A 26,073-nucleotide genomic window follows, 5' to 3' on the forward strand; every position below is an offset into this window, starting at 1 on the left:
ACGAATCAAAACATAAATGTTTCCGCGAAAACAAAGAAACTTGAATAAATCTTGCGAAACTGCAGTGAAACTAATCGTTTTACTGTGTAAAATGTAATTACTACTGCGCATATTAGATATTTAAATTTTATAAAAAAATAAAATTGATTGTATAAAGAAGAACAATATAATTTTTATTTTACGAGTTTAGTAAGTAGCATGTGTATGCGTATGTTATGTATTTATATATAGGATATAAAAAATATTTCACTGCATAATTCTTACGAAAATTGTAAAAAAGTTATTGAGAAATATCCAAAATGTTAAGAGAATTTATATATATTTTTATTTTAACAAATTTATTTATTACTATAAATATACATGTCTAAAATATATTATTGTAAATCACGCTAAAATCACGGAAAAATACAACAGACACTAATGGTAAAATATAATTTGTTCATTAAATCTTGATAATAATCTTAATAATAATGTACTCTCTAACGTGAAATTATTTAAATTGCATACTCAGAATAAGGTTTCTGACACATGCACAGTTCTCTCCTTATCGCGATACGAGGAATTAGTTACATTTCTTGCCTACAGTAGACCGTTAATTGACAATTATGAAAATAGCTACTGTCGGAAAAAAGTGAAAAAGACTAATCTATGCATTCAAAGAATATTTATCGGCGTGCAGCACGAGACAAGAACAATACCCATTAAAGTGCATTCCACAGGCACAACTGAAGGCCTGCCGTGCAAAATTGCAAGGCACTTTTAAAAAGCCTACGTAAGTCTCGTGACCCCAAGTATATTCTTACGTGCGTGAGTATAGCTCATAGCCAATAAAGAATATGAGTTTGATGTTATCATGTTTCAATTAAAAGCTGGATTAGATTGAAGGCAACTAAATTATTAGTTGCAAATTATAAAACGTTTTTCAAAACATTTACATACTAATTACTGTATACAACTATGACATATGTAATATGTAATTAACTTTAGATAGTTATTTTGTAATAAGATAGTATTTGTAATAAGATTATTGTATAAAGTAAATATTACTAGAAAGAGATAGAGAGAGAGGGAGAGACAAGAGTAACTTCAGTTAAACTGTTATTATTTCATCATCACTTACATTCATTTTTAATACGCTATTTATCTTCTAAAACGCATGTAATATACGAATAAGCAATCGCCCGCAATTAACAGAAAAAATTACAAGAATAATGCTCCTAGAACAAAAACGTTCTCTCACTCCATCACATTAACTTCAACTGACTAATTTATTTATTACAACATAAACTAGTCTATTAGCTTTTTCTTTAACTGAATTGTGTCTGACTAAGTACGAGTTAGAGACAAATGAGAAAATAGCACGAACTAAACAGATTTATCCTCTAACCACATTGTCTAACTGTTATGAGCATAAAAGCTTGCAAATATCATGGTTAATAATATATTATGCCCGTAAATTAAGAATATCAACAGTTAACAGCTACGACAGTCCTATCTTTCATTATTAATTTTATTAGATCTTATAGCATCAAAGAAAAAAAAAGCGCATACAGCAAATTATTCGCTTGCTATGCTGGATGTATGCGTGATGATGTACAATAGTTATAAACCAAATTAAGAGACAATATATAGTTATCTATATAGTGATACAAGCTTAAGAATTCTTTGTTTCAAAGTGTATCGTATTAAGAGTCAATTAATTAGAAATTGTGAGAAGTTATGAAGATTAATGAAGGAACAATATAAAAAATTAAAATACACGTAAAGCATAGATAAATATTTAAATTCATGTGAAAGAAGGAAGACCACATTTAGTTATCTTAGTGAGCGTTCATAGGGTTAACAAAACTGACAGTTATGCAAATTCATATTTTCCTGATCATAATTGAAAAAATAACCTGAACAGAGATTTGTTTCACCTGATATCATGCACTTATGGGAAATTTAAGAACAAATAAATGTACAGAAGTCTATAGATAATGCAAAATTAGATAAATCTAATACCATTTTGAACCAATTAGTGGTAAATTGAGGACTCGAGCAAAAACAAGATTCCAAGCCAATAACTTTTCTCTATATTATATGATGGAAGGAATTACGTGGGAGAGCGAAGAAGTTGAGTTGAAACAAGTTTTCCAGACAACGGCTGTGACCGAGAAAAAGAAGAAGGTGACGTGGTGCATTGCTTGGCGACTTTCCGCGCCGGTCAGCCGATCGAGTCACGAGAGTTGCACGATGCGCTACGTGCTACGTGGCATCTCGACGTTGTATCTCGGGATTCGATTCAAGGACTTGCAGCGTGTTAAAGTTCACCACGCTCTCGGAGTCTTGCAAGAGCTATGCTATCGTGGGTGCAAGAAATGCATCGCACGTTGCACCATGATCGACGAGTAAAACGTTTGCCATCTTCTCACGTGACCGATACTCCTTACTACTCGCGTCGTTATTATCTTAAAGCCAATTAGAAGCACCTGAGAAATAGGGATAACTGCATTCTGATTCATCGTAAGCCGGAGCTACTACCACTGTCGGTGCATCGTACTTCACGATCGTTGGAATTCTTCTCCTTTATCTGATGTTTGTTACGGGAACGTCCAGAAGGTCTGTTTGCGAATTGGAAAACGTAGAGAGCTGAGAGGCTTTTCTCACGAAAGGTCATCTGTAGCGAATTCAAAATGGCTCATGAACGTTGCTGATTGTAATTGGCTCGCTCGCGGCTAATTCTATAACTGATAATTCACGGTCAAATAAAGTTCCCTTTCGTCGAGTTACAAGAACGTTTATTAATTTGATAAATCTGAAAGTAGCTTAAAATTAGGTCAAAGGATTTTTTGTTTCAAGCTACCCGAATTGCTTTAAAATTGTTTCTGAAATTTATATTTCAACGTAAAGGAGGTTTATCTGAATCTAACAGTTCTTCGGTTTGCACGGAAATATATTTTATATACGTGTCGCAATTTATTTTATTCAGTAAAATTTAGTAAAATAAATTGAGGCATATATATAAAATACATTTCCGTACAAACCGGAGGACTGTTATATTAGATCCAGATATGTTTTCTTTACATACGTACAAACTCCTAATTACTAAACTGCGGACTTCTCGAGCTGTTCTGAAAGTTGTCTGTCAACTTACATTTTAAAATACAAACGCTTTTTTGTTTCAAAGATTAAACGAAAAATTTTATCGATCTTATAATCCTGCCTTTGGATAAATATTTTTAAGAACTACTTGAAGATGTAGATGTTTAAACCTTGATAACGAGACTTCCTAATCCATGTTTACCAATATTTTCTTTTTTAGTTTTTAATACCGCTTTATTGATAACAATCTATGTGTATCTACCGTATTTACGAGACAAAATGGTAAAATATATGAAGCAAGCAGGCAGTAATGTTGACGTCGTAAAACCATAATTCTGCAACCCTTAACTCTCCAGATATGCATATGCAATCTCTGCCTCTCTCTCGCCTTTTTATTCGCCCTCTGATAACGTTCCGGTTTTCAGGATGAAACTCGCCTATTCGCCGATGTCCTATTCGTTTTCATAATTGTTCTGAAATTTACGACCTATCAAACTCAATACGACATCTGAAGTTAACGTTCTTATAGCCACTCCGTGATTTATAATCGGTCGTAAACTTAATAAAGAGACGTATATCCATAAATTTTACTTTAAATACTTCTTAGAAGTATCTATTAGTCTATTAGCTTCTGAACCCATCTGTGTCCGTAATTACAATTTGGATTTTTTAAGATATATGGAATTTTTTTAAGTATGCTATTTTCAGACATACGATATATTGAAATCAAATTCACTGATTTATTTAATAAATGAACTTATTACAAATTTGTCCTTTTAATATTCGTTTTCCTATAATTTCAAAATTTGTTAATCCAAGTATACTACTTCGCAGTAGGAACTTAATTATGACGTTACTAAAATTGCTATCAAATCGTAATTATACATATGTATATGGATCTCATGAACATTGTTCTTAAGAATCGAAAGGCAAGCTCGTACGCGAGCCGTACAATTTTTCACGGTAGAAATTAAACGCTGACCAAGACAGTAATAATTTATGTAATCTCATTCGACGCTGCATGCAACGAGAACTTTGTAATAAGCCACGATCCGCATTGGAGTCGACTGTCTTAATTGCTAAACCGTTGATTACTGCTATACCGTAATACATTCTAAATCATCGCGTCGACGGCTCATTTGTATCTTTGTACGTATTACCAGTAGTGGAACAATGTCTTGCAATCACACTGATTCGAAAAATTGCAAACGAACGTAGCCAACGGTGATTCAGAAGAGTAGTAAAATAAATATGCACGCTGCAAATGTAAGCTTGTCATGATTGCCTCTCATTTAAACAAACTAAACGTCAAAAACATTTATGTATAACTTATATGTAACGAATATATACATAACGTTTTAATGTATCATAGACCATTACTAGCAAAAAAAAAAAAAATGCATGTATCAGACAAGGAATGATATGAAGAGATAATCCCTTCGTGTTAATTACGAATATGAAGTGAGTATCCTGTCACTATAGTTATACATAGACAAGATAAAATATATAGAAAAGATGTCAGAGAAGAACTTCCTGAGAAGGTAGAAACATCTATCACGATCTATTTACTATACAAAAATATAACTATTTTTGAGTCTAATGTAAAAACGTTTCCTTGGTACGAATCTATACCTATATAAGATTTCTTTTCTTATTTTTACTCAAAGAATACACCGACACGACTTTATAAAATAGTCTTAAGATATCCTATGAATATGTACATAATTAAATAGATTCACTTACGAAGACATTACTCATTACGTCTAACATTCACAAGGAGTAGTACGAATATTACACAATATGAGACTATTGATAATCGACAGTGACAAACAGGGTCAGAATGAAAGGAATGGCCTGTAAGCGCGAAGAAGTGGTTCGAGCAAATCGTGGGTGTAATGGTATCCGGTAGTAATATAACGGCAATATATGGGAGCGTTCTTATTTTTGTAGTTTCGCGTCACGGCTTGTCGCGGAATGGAATAATTCTCGCCAGCAAGCAAGATCAAGGGAATCTGGTTTTCTTAAGCAGTAGGTGCAGTTTCAAGTGTATTCGTGCTTATCTGGACGCATTGCCGTATTTGCATGAAACTGTGGCGTATGTTAGCCGCCGCTTCGTCTCGTGACGAAGAGTACGATAGGAAAACGGCTCCAGTCATTGTGCTCGCTTTAGAACACCGCCACAGATCTTATCCTTTAATCACGACCGACCCGCATAAATGGATTCTTAGATTCCAATCGTCGCGTTCTTTCGCTAGCCGGCTATTATGCATCCTGAACAATTGCGTTTACACGTAGAGGCGTCAATGCACGGGAATGATTTTTTCACGGGACCGAGAATTGCGGTGAAACATCGAATAGAAAGCTGTCTGGTTTCTACAGCCTTTGATATGTGTAATTAACAATTTCACGTTAAGATTTCATATAATAAATTTTTTATACATATAGTGGATATTCATCGGTATTTCATTTTAGTATGATAGTTGTGTATCTCTCAGTTCAACAGTAAAGAAAATTGAAAGTGGACTGCTGGATAATTTGGTCAATGTCACCTCTACGAAAGTTTAACTTTCTCTCAAAGAAATTCTACACTGCAATGAAGGTATACGTTTCTCGGAAAGAAACAAAGTTAAATAGCGGAACCTTGACTTCTTACTCGTTCCGTAGGATATATACAGCGTGGTTGTACTTTCTTAGTGGTTAGTGAGTTGCATTGTGCATTTATTAATCAAATAGCACATACGATTATTAGTTTTATAATGATTTATCAAAGACGCAAAAAGATTTCTATAAGAAAGCTGTTTATTGTAATGAGGGGAACTTAATAGAATATTTGAATTATAAGATGCATTTAATAACGTACATACATACAATATATGTATGTATGATATGCATGTTGAAATAATAAATTATCTATAAAACGAATTATGTACATCGTTCATTGGATGCAGCCGACATTACAGTTACTTTGCAATGACAAAGATCGTCTAATAAATTTTCTACCAATGTGTTTTACCATAGCATGTTTTACTCTATAACCGCGTGCTCTGCATGTATGAAATTCATTAATCATAGTTTAACCTGCTTTCGCGGCGTTGCACCGATATTTTAAAATCATTTGATCCGTATGATATATACGTTTAACAAATATTCACCTTGGTGAGGGAAAGGTTATTAAAGCACGAGCGTACTTGACACACGAATTTATGCTACATCAACAAGTTTCTGATATCGTTTCGGTCAACCACGCACACAATCTTCTTTCTATACTTGCTTCTACTATTTTATGCACATTCATCACCTCTCGCCCGTTTCTTTCACTCTCTTACTGTTCTAATATCCACTGGTTCTGCAAGTAAAAACTGACCGGCACCATACACTTTAAACTGTCCCCTACTTAATTGAGAAATAAGAGACAATTTTCCACCTGTTAAGGTATCGCAAACCTTCGTCCACTAGGAAAAATGCGTTCGTAAAAAAAGAAAGATTATAAGCCGGTTTCTGATCATTTAATTGATCATAGACCTGGCATCGGCCGAATTTGGTTTCATGTTTTTATTGATTAGATAATGAGTTCTTGGCAGAATCCTGACATGAGCGATCGATGCGTTTCTCTTTATCATTATTATAATATATTTAATATATTCGATATATATATATTCATATACTTGACATATACACATATTAAATATATGTCATTTATTATTATAAATTAATCTATTTATAAAATATTTGAATTTCAATAATTATTTATACAACATGAAAAGAAATGAATTAAACAGAATACAGACAATGCAGGTTAATAATCTAGTGATTACGTGACATCGTTGCGACAAGATTTGCAAACATGTTCTCGCATGTCGTACACCTTCAATTTTCATTGCATATGTAAATGTGTAATACATGGAAAGCATGGTAACAGAACACTTGTCTATTTAGGTTGAGTGTCATTTGCCCAGGATTACTTAGAGATTTGTCATTAATATTTGACAACATATATTTACTTGGCTTCAGAACATCGAACCTATCATAACTTACTAACCTAATCGCTTTTTATGTCACATTTATCGAAATGTTTTCGTGAATCGTAAACGTAAATCAGGAAACAGGAAAATTAAGGAAATAGTAAACCTTGGAATTTGAAATACGTATTCTAAACTGAGAATGAACTGTTTTTGCATATTCACTTTCTCTGCCCTCGTTTTCCTAATTTCAAGAAAAAAACAAATAATAATATTCGAAAGTTATCGTCCTAACTTAAACTTACATGTAAACCTAATTAAACGAAAATTTTATAAAAATATTATAAATTAATTTCTTACATTTAATTAATCCTGATATTCTCTTCAGGTTCACACGACTCTAAATTAAATTTATATTTTAACAAATATTGTTAAAACATAGATAGTAATACAAATTAAAAGAGAAGAATTTATTGTTAATGAATAGTATTTCAATTCTTCCAACATGTAACCGTTTACTCGAGCAAACGTTAAAACAAGACAATCGGTGACAAATAATAACGGAGAACGTGGGTGTGAATTTTTCAAATGCCCCAGAGATTACTCATTGTCTTTCCCTCTTTGTTCGCCTGCTAAGCTAGGCATGATTGCATCTTTACATTCAAGGATGACTGGAATATATAAGCGCGACATGCACGAGTGGTGATCGTTCGACCCGAAGTCTCGACTTGTTGACTGCATTCGAAGCCGGTTAAGAGATACATAGTACAATGCGTACATACGTATATCGAATGACGTTAAAAGCTCAACTGCTGGAAAATAGTAGTATGAGATATATTTGGAAATAAGAGATTGATAAAAATACCAAATTTATGATTCATAGTTAAAATGCGACAATGAAAGGAACTATTCTGATTCAAAATTCATGTTCCATATCTTAAAACGATATAAAAATAACATAAAATTTTTATGTAATTATATAAAAGTATTACCAAATGATATCAAACTTAATATACTCGGACTTCGTTAATTATATAAATGTTCTAATGAATAGGAATGTTGCACAAATATTTTTCTCTAACCACTGTATATAAATATTTTTCGATAAAAATGACCGAATCTTAAAAATAAATTCACATATCTTCTTTTTTTAATTGACGTATCTTTCTATATAAAGTAACAGTGAAAGGAAAATGAAAGTCAAACTTGTTGAGGTGTTTTATGGAAACTTTAAAAGTGTACGAGTTTTAACTTCGCCGTTTTAATGAACCTTAGGAAAATCGGTACGGCTACAGGAAACTAGAGAGCACTTAAACGTGTACGAAGACGAACAAGGAGATGCACGTAATCTCTCAATTTCTCTCAAAGAGAAGCGTTATAAGATCTATCTTACGACAGTCCTTTTTTTTTTACACTACCAAGTGGCACATTCTCGTCGCCAAGAATGGACAACGTTGTAACGAAACTCGTCAATCGACGTCCCTCTGCGTCCTTTCGATCGCGTGTTTCTATTTTACTTAGCATTTGATATTTGCCAATGTTACGAAACTTTACGGTTTCACCCGCATATCTATTTGCGTGCAGCAAAATTCATGCGCTCATTGGAAATGAACAACGCTTGTATAGTTCGAACTGTTTCAATCACATTTTGTCGCAATCTACAAAAGTTAGAATTACTTCATAATAATTGGATATATAGTTTCTGAAGAAAAATAAATATTATCTGGAGTGATAACGTCATTAGAGATCTAATTAATATGTCATTATATCTAATAATAATATTTAATTTTATTTTAAATGTGTTGAATACCTAATATGACCTGTATTTTATTCCGAAAGTATAATCGACCGTTTCAAAACCAGTATAAAAAACTTTGAAAAGTTATTTAAGAAATTTTGAGTAAAAGCCACGCAAATATACAGCCTACTGTTAACATTCAGGTAGTTGAAATAGAAAATTTAATATCTTACTGTTGCGAGTTTATTTCGATGTGTCTTTCAACCGAAAGGGCACATCATGAGTACTTATTACAAAACTGACAATAAGTTGGAAGTAAATGATATCTCATATTCTCCTGTCTCCTCTTAATTTCTTACCATTTATTAAGTTTATAGTTTTATGATAGTAGTAAAACTTTAAAATCCTTTAACTACCTATATAAGTATGAAGAATCTGATTTATGCTCGTGTCACTCTTTTTCCTTATAATGGACCTCCAAGCAGTCTCTCAAAGTTTTTATATCAATATATGTACTTATTTACTCTATCTACGTTCTACCTATATATCCCTTAATAATTCAATTTTAATTGCGTGACGTAGCAGAGAATTTTTTCTTTTATTAGAGCAATTTGGATCTCCATAAAAAGATTTCATAGTGGTATGGCCAATAAATTTAATGCTAGTCACGTTTATGGTATCGTTCGTTTTATTCAAGTGAAATCATTTTTAATTATTTCCTCTTAGATGGATTCCAATAATCACTAAGATTGCAATGTGACACCATTTAGCTGGGTGTAAGAAACTAGAATATTAACTCGGTCCGTCTTAAACGCGGGTGTCAGCACCTGTTACTTATGAACCAATAGTCGGTCTTTAACAGAACGTTAAATTCAAGGCGGCAAAGTAGGACCGCATTCCGACCAACAAGGAGTCAAGTGTCGTGCAACTTATAAGTGGCCAATAAGTGTAATTACTTATGTAGGCTTAGACTAAGGTCGACCTAGAAAACCGGACAATATTAATCATTTCAGAATCCTGATCATGCGAATACTAGGTATATATGAAAATATACGTGTTTGCAAGCGAGACGTGCAAGAATTTTCGTATAACTGCATATGCATGATCAACATATTTTTTCTCTAAGCTACATAGATATATAGATGAGAAAAAAAGACACTTTAATAGCGTCATTATTGTTTGCTACAAGATATGACATTGACTTATGCGAAATAAGCTGGCTTTCAACTTTACCTATTCGACTATACGTATACACTACGTAAGTGCATAGCTCTCTGTGCACTTGAAAAATGGTTAAGCAGCACGTGCTTGCTTAACTTGTAGATACTGACGTCGATGAATTTTGTATCTTGCGCTATTATACAGGTTTTCCCCTAATAAAAAATTAAACAGAGGCAATCTAATTAATCACATTTGGTAGGCGTTTTAAAGATGTTCTATAAACTATGTCTATGATATTTTATAAGCAAAATAAATCTCTATATAGGTTTCACTTCTGTAGTTGTAAAAATGTCTTTCTTTCCAATATTGGAAAATCATAATTTTTAAATTTACATCGTACAATTTAACAAATTACTACCAGTGGCATTAAAAATTCTAAGACACTATTTTTAACTTTCTTATTATGTTCAATTCCTTACTTATATTCCTTACGTACACATATGCAAGTTCCAAGAATATTTTTTTTAGCCGGTATTCTTTGGACTTTTTCTATGGTCAGTTTCGGACCATTCCAGACAAAGGTATCGAAGTCTTTTGACCAAAAACGACGCGAGTACGAACGTCTCGTATGATTCATGTATATTTCATTGTGTTCACGACGAACGCGACAGCAAATCCATACGTTCCCTTGCCTTAGAGAGACAGAATGTGCTTGGCTGGTGCACGTGACTATGCCCGGCGCAATGTGTTTCGCGTCACGTGCATCGGACAGTGCACCGACTGCCACGCTCTCGTGCACGTGAATTCTGCATAAAGGAGCAACGGTATCGACACTTTTATAGCTGGAGAACAGAAATCAGGTCTGTCCAAGCTCGCGCCACTTGTCAATCGGATTAATAACATCCGTTGCAATGCCTTAACCTTTCGTGTAATTAAGGTATATTTCTTTAACACTATAGCTACTGAAACATTGATCTTTCCTTTTTTTGTTAGTTATGAACGATAGCTGACATGAATGCAGGCTGATGAACGCAGGTGTTTTAGACAAAGTTAAAATATTGGCTTTTATTGAGATAGAAATATGACTATATATATCTAATTATTCTCATTATACCATTTTAATCTGGATGTTTTATGTATAAATATATCCAGGTATGTGGTATGAGCCTGTAGTTTTAATGTTAATACAAGTTATATTACATTTTATTGCGTTAATATTAAATATAACGAATATTTAAAATTCGACAAATTTTTAGAGAATTAGTTCAAACTCGAGATTAGCATTGTTGTTTCTTTGGTGAAATTAATAATGTTATGCAAGTGTTATGAATTTTTATTGGATAAACAGTCAAATGATAGTGATAAATTGATGTTTGCAATTATGTTATGCAATAACAGTAATGAGAAAGAATGTTACTAACGTAGTATGTCTAGTTTAATTTTAGTTAAATGCAATATACTGTTGGTTTAAGATTAAGAAAAATAAGAAAGTACATTAGTATTAGTTTAGAAAGGGTTGCTTAATAGTATGTATTACTTTAGAAAGGTTAGATAGAGAAATATAGAAAGGGGATAACCAATGAAGACGTAAACGATGAAGGAAATGCGTGAGAAGTGAGAATTTTTTCACAAAAACGGGCATCCAGTGTTTAACCTGCGAGGTGCGGTCATGAGAGAATTATAAAGCATTAATAACTCAGTTTTAACATATAGGGTTATTCATGCAGTTGCAACAAGTAATATCCTTTAAGTAATTCCATCTAAATAATTTCTTGCTTTTATATATACATATGTTAAAGGAGAAAGATGAATGGCAAGAAGATCTATTTTTCCACAATTTCGTTTTTTTTTTATAAATGTAACATATAATGCAGTCTTTTAATAATAAATGTACATATTTTCCTTTTTACGCATTGGTTATAGTATTTTGATCTGCTTAAGGTATAAGTAATATTGTATGCCAGACAATTACTTATTTCACTACTACCCTTCCCTTTCCTTCCTTCAATCGTTTAACATTTAATTGACTAATTTAATTATTTACCTGGTTGCTAGATTGCTGCACGTTGGTCTTGAAATTTCAATTGTTCGCGAGAGCCTGTATTTGTGTTTCACTCTATCGATGGAACGAATATCGCACAATGGAAAGAAACAAATCCATTGCCAATGAAACGCGTATGTGCAAGATTGCATTCTCTGTAAACACACCAGATAGATTATTATCGTGCAAAGATAAACTCATTATAACGTAATACTGGAGAAATTATATCTTACGGCGTTCGGAATCTTTGCAGAAAAATTGTCAAATAAACTTACTTACAAACTTTGTCTGCTCATCAAGACGAATTTGTACGTTGACAAACGCAACAACTGATCATTCTGGTCGATACAGATCGATGACTCGAATCGAACATATTCGAGCTGGAACGTGATACCGACTCATGAATGTATTCTTTCGAGTCTCTTTCTGTGATAAAGTGCGTGAAAACATCGGAGAAAACTAGTTTACTTATCGTAGTATAAGCATACGTTTAGATATGCGATAATACGAAATGGATACCGCGCGCCGCGTGTAAAGAAAGGGTTAGGCTACGTTCGACTGAAATATCGTCGTTCAATAGGCGAAGTGATATACTTTAAATGCAAATCTACTTACTCGATGGCCGAAACAAGCTCTTGTAATATGTTACGTTTTTCCTCAACAGATTTTCTAATCATTTCACTTCGAACGTTTCGCTCGACTGTGTAAACTACGCGATTACCTTGAAGTAGTCGAGTGAAACTATAGTGTATGTATGAGGATGTTCGTCACGACACGCCATCTGCGTCGCTCAGGTATAACTATCGTCAGTATGAAATGGCATCTCGATTTCGATATGTTTACGTTTTGTGCAGCTCGATTCTGTTCGCGACAAAAACATTGTGTTTATTCGGTGTTACTTATTCAGTGAATGGTTTCGGATTACAAAGTGTAAAATGTAAAGTTTCGGTGACGAAGTGTCCTTTAACTGCCAGCACCAACGTGCGATGGAATTAAGGAGAATGCAGTGGAACAATCGAAATTATGGTATGTAAGTCCCTCCTTCAATTATTGTCATGATCTGAATAGAATAGAATATGGCGGGAAACGAACGATCTGCGAAAAACATATTGCGTATACTTTGATAACGTGTTTTGATTTCGACGCAATATACGTAATATACGAATTGTATGGAAGGAACGAACGAAAATCATTAACGAGAATTTGTGATATTGTCGTAACACAATGATCGGTAAACGGCGTTCTTTTATCGAATAACATTCAATTTAAGGAATAACAAAAAGCAACTTTAGGCTCGCATCGTATTATATATACAAATATAGCAAATTTTATAAAAATGTATTAGATTAGAGAACACCGTTCCAGAAATATCGTTATATTAGAAAATATTGTTCAATTAAAAGTATCCTAGCTAAAATTCATATCATGAAACGTCTATAATATACCTTCTACTTAACACGAACATAATAGAGTTCGTACAATTTAATAACAATTTTCCTGTTACTTGTTTGTAAGTCCGTTTTAGAAATGTTTGAAAGTAAATTGAAGTTAAAGTTACGAATAAAAAGAAAGTTCGCGGTCATCGATGTAACATAAATTATACCAAATCCACCATGATTCACGCATCCTTTATACTGCAATTTAAATTTACGTAACCACTGCTTGGATTCCATACAAATTCGTAAACTCATCGATATTAAATTCCTAAACTATGAAAAATACGTTTCCTAGTTCTAGTAAATGAACCATAGAATTTGTTTATATAATAAGAATCGAAAGCAATATTCTGCATCGTTCATAAAAGAAAACTACTCGTGTGGACTTTGCCAATTCTCATCATTTTCTTTAAAACGATACATAATGTCACCTCGAATGATGCAATCCAATCAAGAAAGTCAAACTTCCGCAATGTCCACGATTTCTTTCCACCGTGGAATTAAGAATAAGTTCTTTAGGGTAGTTTCTCAAGCGAAAATGGGAAGAGAGAAGAAACAGAGTTACCTCGCGGCAATATAAACGACAGTGGGCCAATTCAGACCTAATAATTGGCAAGAAAGAATGTGTCATACTTGCGAAAAGTAAAAAGTATATTAGTAAACTGGTGGGACAAACCTAACGTTTAACCCCCACTATAGTCTCGATAAATCACGGTAAAAATATATCGACTGCTTAACGATGTTGATTGCTCGAATGAATTCGATTCGCATAGTCCTTTGGGGTCTCGTTCTGGCATTCGATACAATAAACCATACTTGTCCTTTTTTCTGCAAATCTACGAGATACATATGTCGTACATTTGCTATAGTATAGAAAGTTGATGTTTAAATCGTTACATTTCTAGAAGTCGCTAAGATTTCTCTAGCATTGCCGTGCATTTGAAAAATCCCTCGAGTACGAGATCATGTTCGAACCACGAAAACACGAGCAGGAAGAATAGCGTTGTTACGACAGTCTCTCAGATTGCTGCAGGTATTGCTGCCTCGAAAAAAGTACACGCGTAATTAACCGTAGACACTAACGACGAGATCAACTTCAATATACGTGCTTATGAATTCGAGTCGAATCAAAGTTGACTATTTGATAATCAAGAAAGATTATTTTTAATGAAAATAAGATTTCTTCATAAAGTTTAGAACTTCTTCGTCCACTGTTGGATTCTGCTTCGGAATATCCTCATTTCCCAGAGTACTCATAGTGGGTTCTAATTTGTCGTGTTTAGATTCGAGTTTATTTGAATGTACCTACTGCTTTTCTTTTTCAAAATTGTTAGAGAAGATTCGAATATAGTCGGTCGATGTTCGAATCTATTATACTTGCGATGTACATACTTGAGCCCATCACTAACAGACAGCATAGATCTACGATCTTTGCAAATTTGCAATCCTATACATCGGACGTATCGAACTCGACCTAAATACGTGGGTGACTTACGTTCCAGTCCAAGATCCAAGTATAAAATGACTTCAGCAAATGACCGTTTGATCAGCTTTGGAAAGTAAACGTTAGCCATGAATACCGCTGCTTTCTCATTCAACTTTCTGTATCAGCTCAATAAAGATTAAAAGTAAATTGCAAAACTTCTGGGCGGATATATCCTCTCGGTATGAGCAAGTAAAATCTAATAAGCGAGTGCGAGTGTCAGTAGCGAAATTAACGATATGCACCTTCTACAACCTCGTTCTGCTGCCGTTTTAATGGTTTTGTATTTAAAAACTCGTACTTCCAATTAATCCGTCAATGGTATTTGATGAAATTCTACATAAACAGATGCTAGAGATAAATTGATTCTTCGTGCTATATAAAGGAAAGTTGTAATTTTATAGCTTTGTTATAGTGCAAATACTATTTAAATAAAAAACAGAAGTTGATTCATTTGATTAATATGGAAACACTGTTTAGTAAAAATCAGAATCTGACTCATTTGGATACGTAATGCTTTAAGATCAAGGAATCGTAAGAAAACAATATTATTCCTATTTTGCCTTATCGTATAAAATTAATATAATCCATAAAAAAGATATTTGAGGCTTCTTTTATCGATTAAATGGCAAATGAATGATAGTTTTTTTAAATTACATGAAATTACGAATTATAATATACGAATTAGTAATTAGAGATAATCTCGCTGTATCTTACTACGCTAATAACCTTGGCGAACTGTAGCTGTCGTATGTGAGAGATAGTATATAATGGCAAATTTGCATACCCAGCGTGCTGAAGGCTCGTATATGGTGAATTCACTTCCGTGCATTAATTATGTAGCTTGATTTCACTAATAATTTACTAGATCGACGCGTTGTTACATACACTTTGACACATTAATTCAGTTCCTTGTATGTAATTGATTGCAAATCAATCACACGTTTACCAAACACAGGTACTCGAAACTTGAAAAGAAGTCTTACTGATATTTCGTGAATGTAATTAGTTTTACGCGAAAGCAGCTTTGAAGTATTATACGTATCTATAAACAAGCGGTAAATTCAGACAGAAGTTAATTGGCTCATGTTATACAATAGTAGCTACTGTTGAAACTTCATTTAGAATTATTATTTAAAATACTGAATAACTTGAATGTTCTTTATATTTCGGTATTTACGTATTATATATCATATAACGTATATTATATATCTTTATACATTCTTTATATTTTGTTTTTACGTGAAATTCATTACAATGTTCCCGGAAAACTTAATTGCATTTTATAAAGTTTTTTATTATCTTCTGGCAACAAAGAAGTTTATTTATAAAAATGTGTTCGATACTTAGTAAAAAGTCTTGCAAGATTTAATGAAAGATATTAAATATATTCCTGTAAATCCATCACCATGCTATCCAAAGATAGTATAAATAAATTCTCTGCATATATACAAATTAAATACATAGATTACATGAAATTTTAACTAGAAAAGAATGTCATAAAATTTAAAAAATTTGCTATGTGACAACGTATTCCATCAATGTCTCTCAAATGATTCTCAACATTACTGTTCGAAAGTATTTTTCTAGAAATACACGTCTTTGACCCTCGATCCGAAACGAGTTTGATGATAGCCTCGTACCAGACTGTGTTGTACAAGAGTCGCGAAGACGACGCTGCGGTTAATTGACAGAACAGCCGGTCGCGTGAATCGAGCCGAGTGGCTGACGTGTGCACGAGACTCGGTCACACTTTTCCTTCGATGGTATTAACCCGTACGAGGAAAGGTGTACAAACACGGTTCTCTTTCTTTCTTCGTGGTTCTCTTTCCCGTTCATTGGCTATAGAGTCAGCACGTGCACCAGCACGTGGTATCATGTGCCGCACGTGATCGCAACATCAACGTGCTTATGGGGTCATTCTTATTCTTATTATCCTTCGTTGCTCCACGTTCACATCATCGTAATGCAGTTTCTCCATCGACGCCCGTTACTGAGCTTATAATAGATGCAAATAGATGTAGAATGTTCGTAAAATAAAGTTTTAAATAGGAGAAACACATGGCAAGTACAATTTTGCTGATTTCCTGACTTTCATGTCATTTAATAGACAGAAGGGTATACTTTAATATAACACAGATTAAAAGAGGAACAACCTATTCAATGCACAAAAGGAACCAAGCTTTTTAGCAATAGATAAAAAATTCATAAAATTTTATGGAAGTTAATGGCATATCTAATATTTAAAATATAATAACCAATACTTTTGAAATTAATATCGTTAATGTAAATATTTTTCAGAAGAGAACCTTACAAAAAAATTTGATAAAAACACATTTTTTGGTAATATGTGATTGGCTAAGGTATTGAATTTTAAAATTACTCTCATATGAAAAACGAAAAATGTAACTTATGTCTCTTTCCTCTAATCTCTTCGTATAGTTTCCATCTATTATACGTTAATTTATAAATCTCAGCACCCTTGCTGTTAAATAGAACTTTTCTCGAAAAAAATGTATTCGCCAGTTTTTGCCTATTCGTATCTATAGATTATATCGTTATCGTGGTACCTAGCTATTTGAAACTGGCAACGGAACTTGTTCACGGACAATGCACCACTTCCTCGGCTCGCACAATGATTTCCTAGTCAGTATTAAACTGAACACGCGAGACTTATCAGTCAGCTTAAAGGAGGCTCTCGATAGATTAAACGTGCAGGAAGCCGGAAATCCAACATACGAACGTTTGTCTTAGTCTATAGAACGTTCTACATGTTGAATGCATTAGTCTGTTTTATGATGTTAAGAGATACCGCATAAAAAATACCAACTTTTTCTGAAGTACGATTAACGAGAAGGTTTTGTTTCCATGTGGAAAGTCATGCATAATTGCATGTTAACTTAAAATAAGTTTCATAAGTCTTAAGAAAGTTCCTGTGTTTCATATAAAGATGTTACGTAATGTCACACTGTCTGGTGAAAATAACACCGTTGAAAACAATGAAATTGCGATACATAGGGTATATCAAGAAAGGGTCTAAGCTTTTAAAGGCTTGTTCTGGTTATTAGGAGAAATAAAAAGTGTTTGATAGATTCTCGAATTAATATTAGATAATAAAATAGATTTCAAAATCAATATTTTTTTGTGAAAAATGTAATTTTGAACCTCCTTATAGGTATATTAATGATATTTGTTTTTTTCTTTCAATGTATGTATCTACATTTAACAGTCTATATAATTATATAAAAAATATTCCAAAGAAATAATAAATAGAAAGCAATTCTGCGAAAATATCTTCAAGAACATTATCAATAGACTGATATTGCAAAAAACAGAAACAACAAGAATAAACATTTTATTATGCATATAGAAGATAATCTGCAAAATCGCAATTACTACTAATTAGTTTACCTTCCTAACGGAGAAGATCGAAGAATATTAATGAGCAAAATTGCAATTATTACCAATTAATTGACGTTCCTATAGAGGGGAAATCGAAGAGTATTGATGAGCAAATCGATATACGGCTCCTATTAAGGAATAATAAACTAAACATTCTCATAAGGATATTTAACCTTCGTCTCATGGTTACGAGGCCAATTAAAAGCACGTTGCCGAGATGTAAACCTTCCTAAAATATCATGGAAATCTGACACTATTAGCAACGAGGCTTCTCAATAAAATATGATCATCCGTTTCTAGCAACGTAAATACGCGTAAATACAATTTATATATGCTTTTGACATTTTCTGAGCACAGAAAGTTTTAACGCTTCATTAAAGGATACGACATTGCTGTATTAAACCGTGACACGGTCACCCGTTGGTATTTAAATATCTTATTTACACGTTAAGAATAAAACGACTATTTAATATCTAAAAAATTCTAAATTTCCATAATTTTATTGATAATAAAATAGAATAATATCTAGTTACAACGAATAAAATTGATTACTCTATTAGTACGATTACATTATACTAATTACTGATTAACATAATATTTGAATAAAATGTATGGAAAAAAATATTTGACCATAAATTTGATAAAATTGAATGAATAATATTTTTCTATAAACAGAAATGATACAAGTAAGATATTTCTACGTATAAGATGCTGTAGTCAGAAAACAACGGACATTTCTAGCTTCGTTCCAAGAAATTGCGCACGCGAGTTCAAGGTTCGGTATAAAAAAAATAAAATGGTAGAGGGCAAAGAAGGGAAAGGTGATGCCTGCGCGGAAATTTTACTGTAACAATTTTGAATGCTGTCACGTATCGTGGAGACTGCTCACTGTACGAGATTATCGTGATTAGCATCTGTAGAAGGAAGTGTTCTACTTTCATGAGAGCAAAAGAGAAACGAAGAATGGGAAAAGGGTAGGGCTGTAATTGTCTGGAATAAAGGCGAACACGAGAGGAAAGAAATGAGAGGGAAAGAGAAAGAAGAAAAGCAGCGAAGATTAACGCTCTTGGATAGTTAATTGCAACGATTAGAGGTAGTAAATTTTACAGGATTTGCCTACCAGCCTGTGTGCATTAGATCAGATTTTCCGACACGAAGCAACGTACAATAAATTATTTCTTGTATGTACAGGTATATATACTATTTATGTTATTTTAGTTACAAGATATTCTTACTTTCATTGTTCTTCATTTAGCTGGTATCTATTAGTGTTGAGGCAAGCCAAGACAAATATATTATTACAGCTAAGTTTACACGTTGAGATAAAATTTATGGTGACAGATAATATGTGAGATGAATTTATTTTTATTTGCAATAGTATAATCAATAGATATGTGTAACCGTAGATACAATATTATAAAATGAAGGAAAAAATGCATTTTTATTTGTAGAGTTAAAATAATTTAAAATATACGCATGATAAGTATGTGCTCTTATGAAATTTTTCCATAAGGATCTGTGAATGAAGTTTGTTAAATAGGTGAAATTAACTTGTCAAATTGCGATAAATATCTTGCCGTGCTTTATGAACACAGTTCCTTTTATTCTTATTCATAAATATGAAAGAAATCATTGAAGTTAGCGCTTGCACACAGTCTCGTGACCAATAAGTAGCAATTTTAGGCGGCAGTTCAAAGTAGCTACACAGCATTCACTATATGCACGTATTAAAAGTTACTGCACATACTTTTACAACATCGTCTCGTTTATAAATAATTTCTTACGAAAATCTACACGTGAAAGTGTCTTATAAAAAAACCACTTTACTTTATGTCTTCACAAAAACACATACTTGTTGTTAAGAAACTTTTAACTCAACTTCATTGCCTTCAAATACAACACTCCTAATATATTTAATTCATATGAAATTAAAACTACCAGACATTAATTTATACATACAAAAAATGAATAAATTAAACAATTTGCACATAATATCGCAGAAGAAATTCGTTCACGTACCTGGTCTGAGTCTTCCTTGCGGAGGGTATCCTAGCACCTGTGTCCCAATCAAAGATACGACGATCAGAATTTTGGCAACTATCATCTTCATTGTCACTCCTGACCTAAGCCGCTCGAATCACAAATAGTTGGGGAGCGTGTTAAAGGTACCGAAACACGAGAAACGGTGAGTGACACGTAACCGAATGTTCTCAGTTTCGTTGATGAAACTTCCGATTTATTGTGAAAGATCGTTAATTGACAATCTAAGTCTGCCGTGACGGTAGCCGGCAGAGCTCTTGCCGCTGTCGTACTGTGCGATAGTCTGGAGGGTCGGCAGGCGCTTTCACTGGTTTTATAGGTGCGCAGGAAAGCACTTCTTCTGGAAGGGGGGATTCTACACGACTCTTTGATACGTCAGGAGTGTGGTGTATAGTAGAAGAATTATTGTCGTAAAATGTATTAGTTTGGCTGTGCGCGAATTTTCAGGCAACGTGATAAGTGAATAAACACAGGGTAGATAAGAAACTACCATTCACTAGTAGTTTATACAGAATTTATTTTAAAGAAGGCAAAATAATCTTTTATGAATAAAATTTTAGTAATGATTCATTATTTTTCTAAAGTTTCACATATCTATATTTGATGTCATTACATTTATATTGGTATTGAATTATCTTGATTTACTTTTATCTATATTGAATAGAAAAATACATATTTAAAAAAAAATATTAGTCAATTGAGTATTATTTCAGTAAAATTAAATATAACTGTAATATTTCATCGTATCCTTTCCTCTGGCAGTAAATGAACACATATTTGAATATTGAGTCATATTGTAAAAATTTTTCTAGTAATTCTTAAAAAGCACGCATGTTTATGTATATGTTTCTAATCAGATATATCTAACTCTGTTACAAACCACCACGATTCACTGATAAGACACTAGCAAACATGGTGCAGGAAAAATAACAGAAAGTATGCAAACGAAGCGTCTGACAGTTCAATAGAGGCGGTTTCGTTGTTTCGTTCTCTTAACAGTTTATACCAGTTTGACATACCCGCTCTGCTCATGCGACTTATCATCGCTTTACTGGATACTTAGATACTAACAATCGTGCTACCTCCGCCACATTGATCGATCGTTAAGTTCGCCTGGACATGAATTATGGTTAAAGTTACAAGAATCAGGATTTGATCGAACATTCCACGTTTGCTTTCGTGATATCGTTAGCTAGATCGTCGACGCTAGTTAGGAGGCAAAATTATCTATTTAAACGAGAAATCGATCTTCGATATTGTCGTTTCCGAGTACCAATCGGTAACAGTCGGTTTCTATTGAGAGATAGTTCGCGCCACTTTGTATATACATGCATAGGAACTAATATAGTTGATAGTAACAGTAGCAAGATTTATGGAATTTTTGATGAAATAAATTCTTCCTTAAATCGAGTAAACATCAAATGTACATGTAACTGCTTCGTTGATGTTAAAGATTCTTTTATATGTTTCTTGAAGTATAAAGTAATTAAATTCGAGGATTATTTTTAATAACTAATGATATGATTACTCATTTGCATATTATATAATTAATGAACTATTAATATATGCTATATATATTAATTACTTTATATATATATAAATATAAACCCATCTTTATACTTTGCAAGAAGGATAATTAAAGCAACAGATCTGTTTCAGTAATTTGGTAGTAACGAAATAGATGAACGATGTGATGTTAAGAAAACCACAGACCTGGTGCTTCTCGAATTTTTTTATTCCCTCAGAGAAACGCCGTCTCGTTATATAGTCTTTAAGGTCTTAAAACGTTTAATCCATGTTATATGTGAAACAAACACGCACGACCTTAATTTGTCAGCGTTTTTCTTAACAAGCAGGAACTTATTATTAGCCTACTTATACGAGAAGCCATTGAAAATCAGCGTGTCACTTTTTATGATACAAGATTCCCCTGGATTCTTACTTTTCTCGCGCGCTGGAGTACATTCGACAATTACGGCAGAAGAACAGTCTTGAAGTTGTTTGAATCATTGTCCGTTGCACCTTGTCGGTCGTTCACAAGATGGAACATTATTGCGCCTGAGATTATTATCCTTGCTTGTTGAACATAATTCGTTCGTGTGTTTCGAAAGGCTCGACGATCCTCCCGAGTGCTATACGTTTTATATTGCCTAACGCACGGATACGAGTGCTCCAGTCTAACTCATAACGCTCAGCATTCCCGGGTCACTTTCGTGATCGTGCATCAACGTCATGTATATTCCGTTGTTTCGAGATCAGGTCGAGCGTGCCAGCAGCCGAAAAAGAGATAAATCCGTTCCTTTTTTGGCTACTTTGACAAATAGACCCGGCCTGAACTTACAGTAGCATCGAACTATAACATAGCTCTAATTAATATCCATGTTACGCAATTGTCAGTTATCTGATGGAATATGATTTAAAGGTTATTAGGATACTAGAAAATAGGCATATAATTAATATTCATTAATTCATCTATTTTAATACAAGATACGAGTTTAATTATCTTTTCTACATTTCTTATAGAAATTGGGATATATTAAGATACATAAGGAAATGCATCGTGTTATTTTATATTTTATAAAAATATTTTTAAATATATACATATACACAGAAGAATGCATTGTTGAAATTCACGTATTTCTAACAAATTCTGACTGATAATTTTCAATATAAACATCTTCGCTATAATGAAATGTCATTTAAATTATTTCTGATCGTTGCCATATACCTATTCCATTGTGACTGAACATTCTCAGCACGTTCTGCCGTATAATTCTAATTGTAAAAATAGCGTGAAATTGATGTGAGAAAGAAAAACCTGGAACAGCACTGGTAGGTACTGCATCACGACAGCTGGGCTCGTGTGATAATCGCTGATGCAATACCACGCGTTCGTGCTCATCGTCTCAATGGAAATCGATTGATCTTCCATTGATGCATACTCTTTCACGTGAAAACGCAACTACATATGTATGTAATCCTTGCAAGACCACATAGCTCTGTTGTCTTTGTAAAAATATCTTTCAAAGAAAAGTTTGTTTTTGTTACATAAATGCAATTTATTTTGATTTAGTCTGCTCGAAACTGAATAGGAAGAAATAAGTCAAAATAATGGGAATTTATACACATGTAATTTTATAGTCGTTCATTTTTACGAGCTCATAAGCAACACATCACCGTTACAATCTGTACTGTTCTGAGGCAACGGGTAGATATTTTTTTTCATGCAAATGAGAAGTAAATGAAGCTACTTTACGATTCCTACGTGCTCGGCCTAGAGCTTGTTCTAATATCTTTCATCAATGTGTAAATAACACTGATCGTTACATATGCGATGAGACCTCATCTAAATACATATATGATCTACATATATACATATATAAATTCCATATACCTATATGTATTTATATTTTTGTATGTCGTGCAAGATAAAAGTATCTCGATTGAAAAACTTGTTTTAACGCTAGTCTATTTTCATTTGCATTCATAGATCTAAATGAATTCGCATACTTATGTGAATGTGTCTTGATATCGTAACACTAATCTTGAATAGAGTAAACATCTCCAATATAATTAGCAACACAAAAGGAAGTTAAGAAATCGTTGATCCTCATTCCTACTATCGCCTGCGATCTTTCGAATTACACTTTCACCCAAACATGTTCCTTCACAATTATTAAGGTGTTAATGTATTATACTTGACCATGATCTTAATTAATGTGAAAAATTCTGACAGTGGAGTGAAAAACGACTTCCGTACATTAAATGTTTCATTTCATTAAAAAGCGAACTAGTCACTCAACAAACTGAATAATTCGCCAAATAGTTGCGAGCATAAATTATTTAATACAACAACTGAATTTTGTACGTTACTTTGATTTCATTTGACAAAAATGAATTTCCCCACTTATGCACGAACACTAATTCACGCTACAAATTCACATTTGACTTACAATTTGTCCATTAAAATTCTTATCAAGATACGTATACGAAGTTAATTCGCACGATGCAGAATATTTTATCATAAAATAAGTGACTTCTAATAATTTAATTTTATTTTTAATATTTAACACCGTTTTATCAAAATCCATTGTCTTTTGCATCCTGTATTACAATGAGATGCATAGCCAGAATGAACGTGGAACGAAGCAGGTAACTGTTCCACTTATTAATCATAGTGAACGCTATAAAAGTGTTCATTGACGCTTAATGACTCGACAGCGAAGATCCTGGCGCAATTTAAGCTGGTTTCAACGTTGCTTGAGAATACGTGACATTTGTTCTCGCGTTACGTTTAGTTTGCTCTATATCTTCGCTGACACTTTCGGAGTCTCGAATTATAAATCGTAGAATAGTCAACGTTGCACAATAAAATGTACGACAGAAAGCTTGATATAATTAAGATGTGAATCTTCTCGAAATACTACTACGTCAGCCCCTCTAGTGTTCTTCAACCTGATTTGCATTAATCAAATCATTTTGGAAAACCATTGTGCCATAGAAAATAATCTGCTTCTGCAACGAGATAATAGCACCTTAGATTAATAGCGCTAGATCAATTTGTCATTTTTAATGACACTATTTGTATGCAAATAATCACATACAAAGGTGTGTAAGTATATATTGATATTCTTTATAACCGGAAGAAATAAAAATGTACCTATTTGAAATGTAGTTTAATAGACGCAAAAATAGCTGATTTTTGATTAACAAATAAAGGTATCCCTAATTTTAATTTAACGATATAGATATTACAAACCTTATTCAATATGTACAATGATAAAAATATTCTTAAATTCTTGTCTACACGATATTGGATCGCCATAATCTATTAGATATCAGCTAGTCGCCACATACTTAATCTATAGCAAACGTATTCTGACCAGTTCTTTAACTATTTTACAACGTGACCCCTAGTTATCTAGAGCTTTTGCTCCTTTTCAAGTTCCTTTCATGCAATTCCTGCCTCAAAATCTTCGACATCATATGAGTCACACATTTGATTGACGGGACAATAATTCTAAAATAATAAACAAGAGTTATGTATGTACATAGCAATATTTTAATCCCTCATATACATACTTGAATTTACAACATGTTATTCCTCTTCTCAACTATCGTGGCAGTAAAATAAGAAAAATCTACACAAATGGACTTATCACATTTATTTCCTGTAACTTCTACTCTGATATCCAACAAGAAACTTTCCTATCACTTCATAATCTTATTTGTAGAAAATCTCTTGTAAGAGAAAAGACTTGTAAGTTGAAAAGTCTATTGAATTCAATTCCACAGATGAGATTCTAATACCTATGTGTTTAGTACATATAAAAAAGTATTTGTACGCAAAGGATATCCTATCCTTTCGACTTTCATACGAATGATTTCGCACGTAGCAAAAAATAGTAAAATGTATCGTAGACAATAACGCGGAACGTCTCGCTGTGCGCTTCTTTACGGTACAATAAATAAAATTTGTACACGCTTGAAAGTACTCCATCCGTTTGTGATAAAGATCTAAACCGTTGCGACTATCATCCGGTTAAGTTGTTTCGAAAGTTGGACCATGTCGTAATATTTCCTTTTCCTTCTTTTTGAAAAAAAAAGTAAAAGACTATAAAAATAGTAATAATTAACGTTTCAAGGAAAGCAGTTTTCATTTTTCTCGATTTTATCTCTCGCAAAAACCTTGGGTTTTCTTCAATGTTTGAGAACAACGACCACCGTTT

At 33.1% G+C, this 26,073-nt stretch overlaps 2 protein-coding genes across 2 annotated transcripts in view; one reads left to right on the forward strand and one right to left on the reverse strand.

The window, feature by feature from the left end:
• Window positions 1-20,620, reverse strand: part of LOC117159059 (uncharacterized) — a 76,400-nt gene extending 55,780 nt beyond the window's left edge. Inside the window, exon 1 of the mRNA XM_033338569.2 lies at window positions 20,324-20,620. Within this exon, the coding sequence (XP_033194460.2) occupies window positions 20,324-20,414 (91 nt within the window). The 5' untranslated portion in view covers window positions 20,415-20,620. The remainder of the gene's footprint in view (window positions 1-20,323) is intronic.
• LOC117159026 (A-type potassium channel modulatory protein KCNIP1) overlaps window positions 12,808-26,073 on the forward strand; it is a 434,143-nt gene continuing 420,877 nt past the window's right edge. Inside the window, exon 1 of the mRNA XM_076620081.1 lies at window positions 12,808-13,009. The gene's annotated coding sequence lies outside the window, so the exon portion shown is untranslated. The remainder of the gene's footprint in view (window positions 13,010-26,073) is intronic.

The sequence above is a fragment of the Bombus vancouverensis genome, chromosome 7, assembly GCF_051014615.1.
Source record: "Bombus vancouverensis nearcticus chromosome 7, iyBomVanc1_principal, whole genome shotgun sequence".
Taxonomy (NCBI): domain Eukaryota; kingdom Metazoa; phylum Arthropoda; class Insecta; order Hymenoptera; family Apidae; genus Bombus; species Bombus vancouverensis.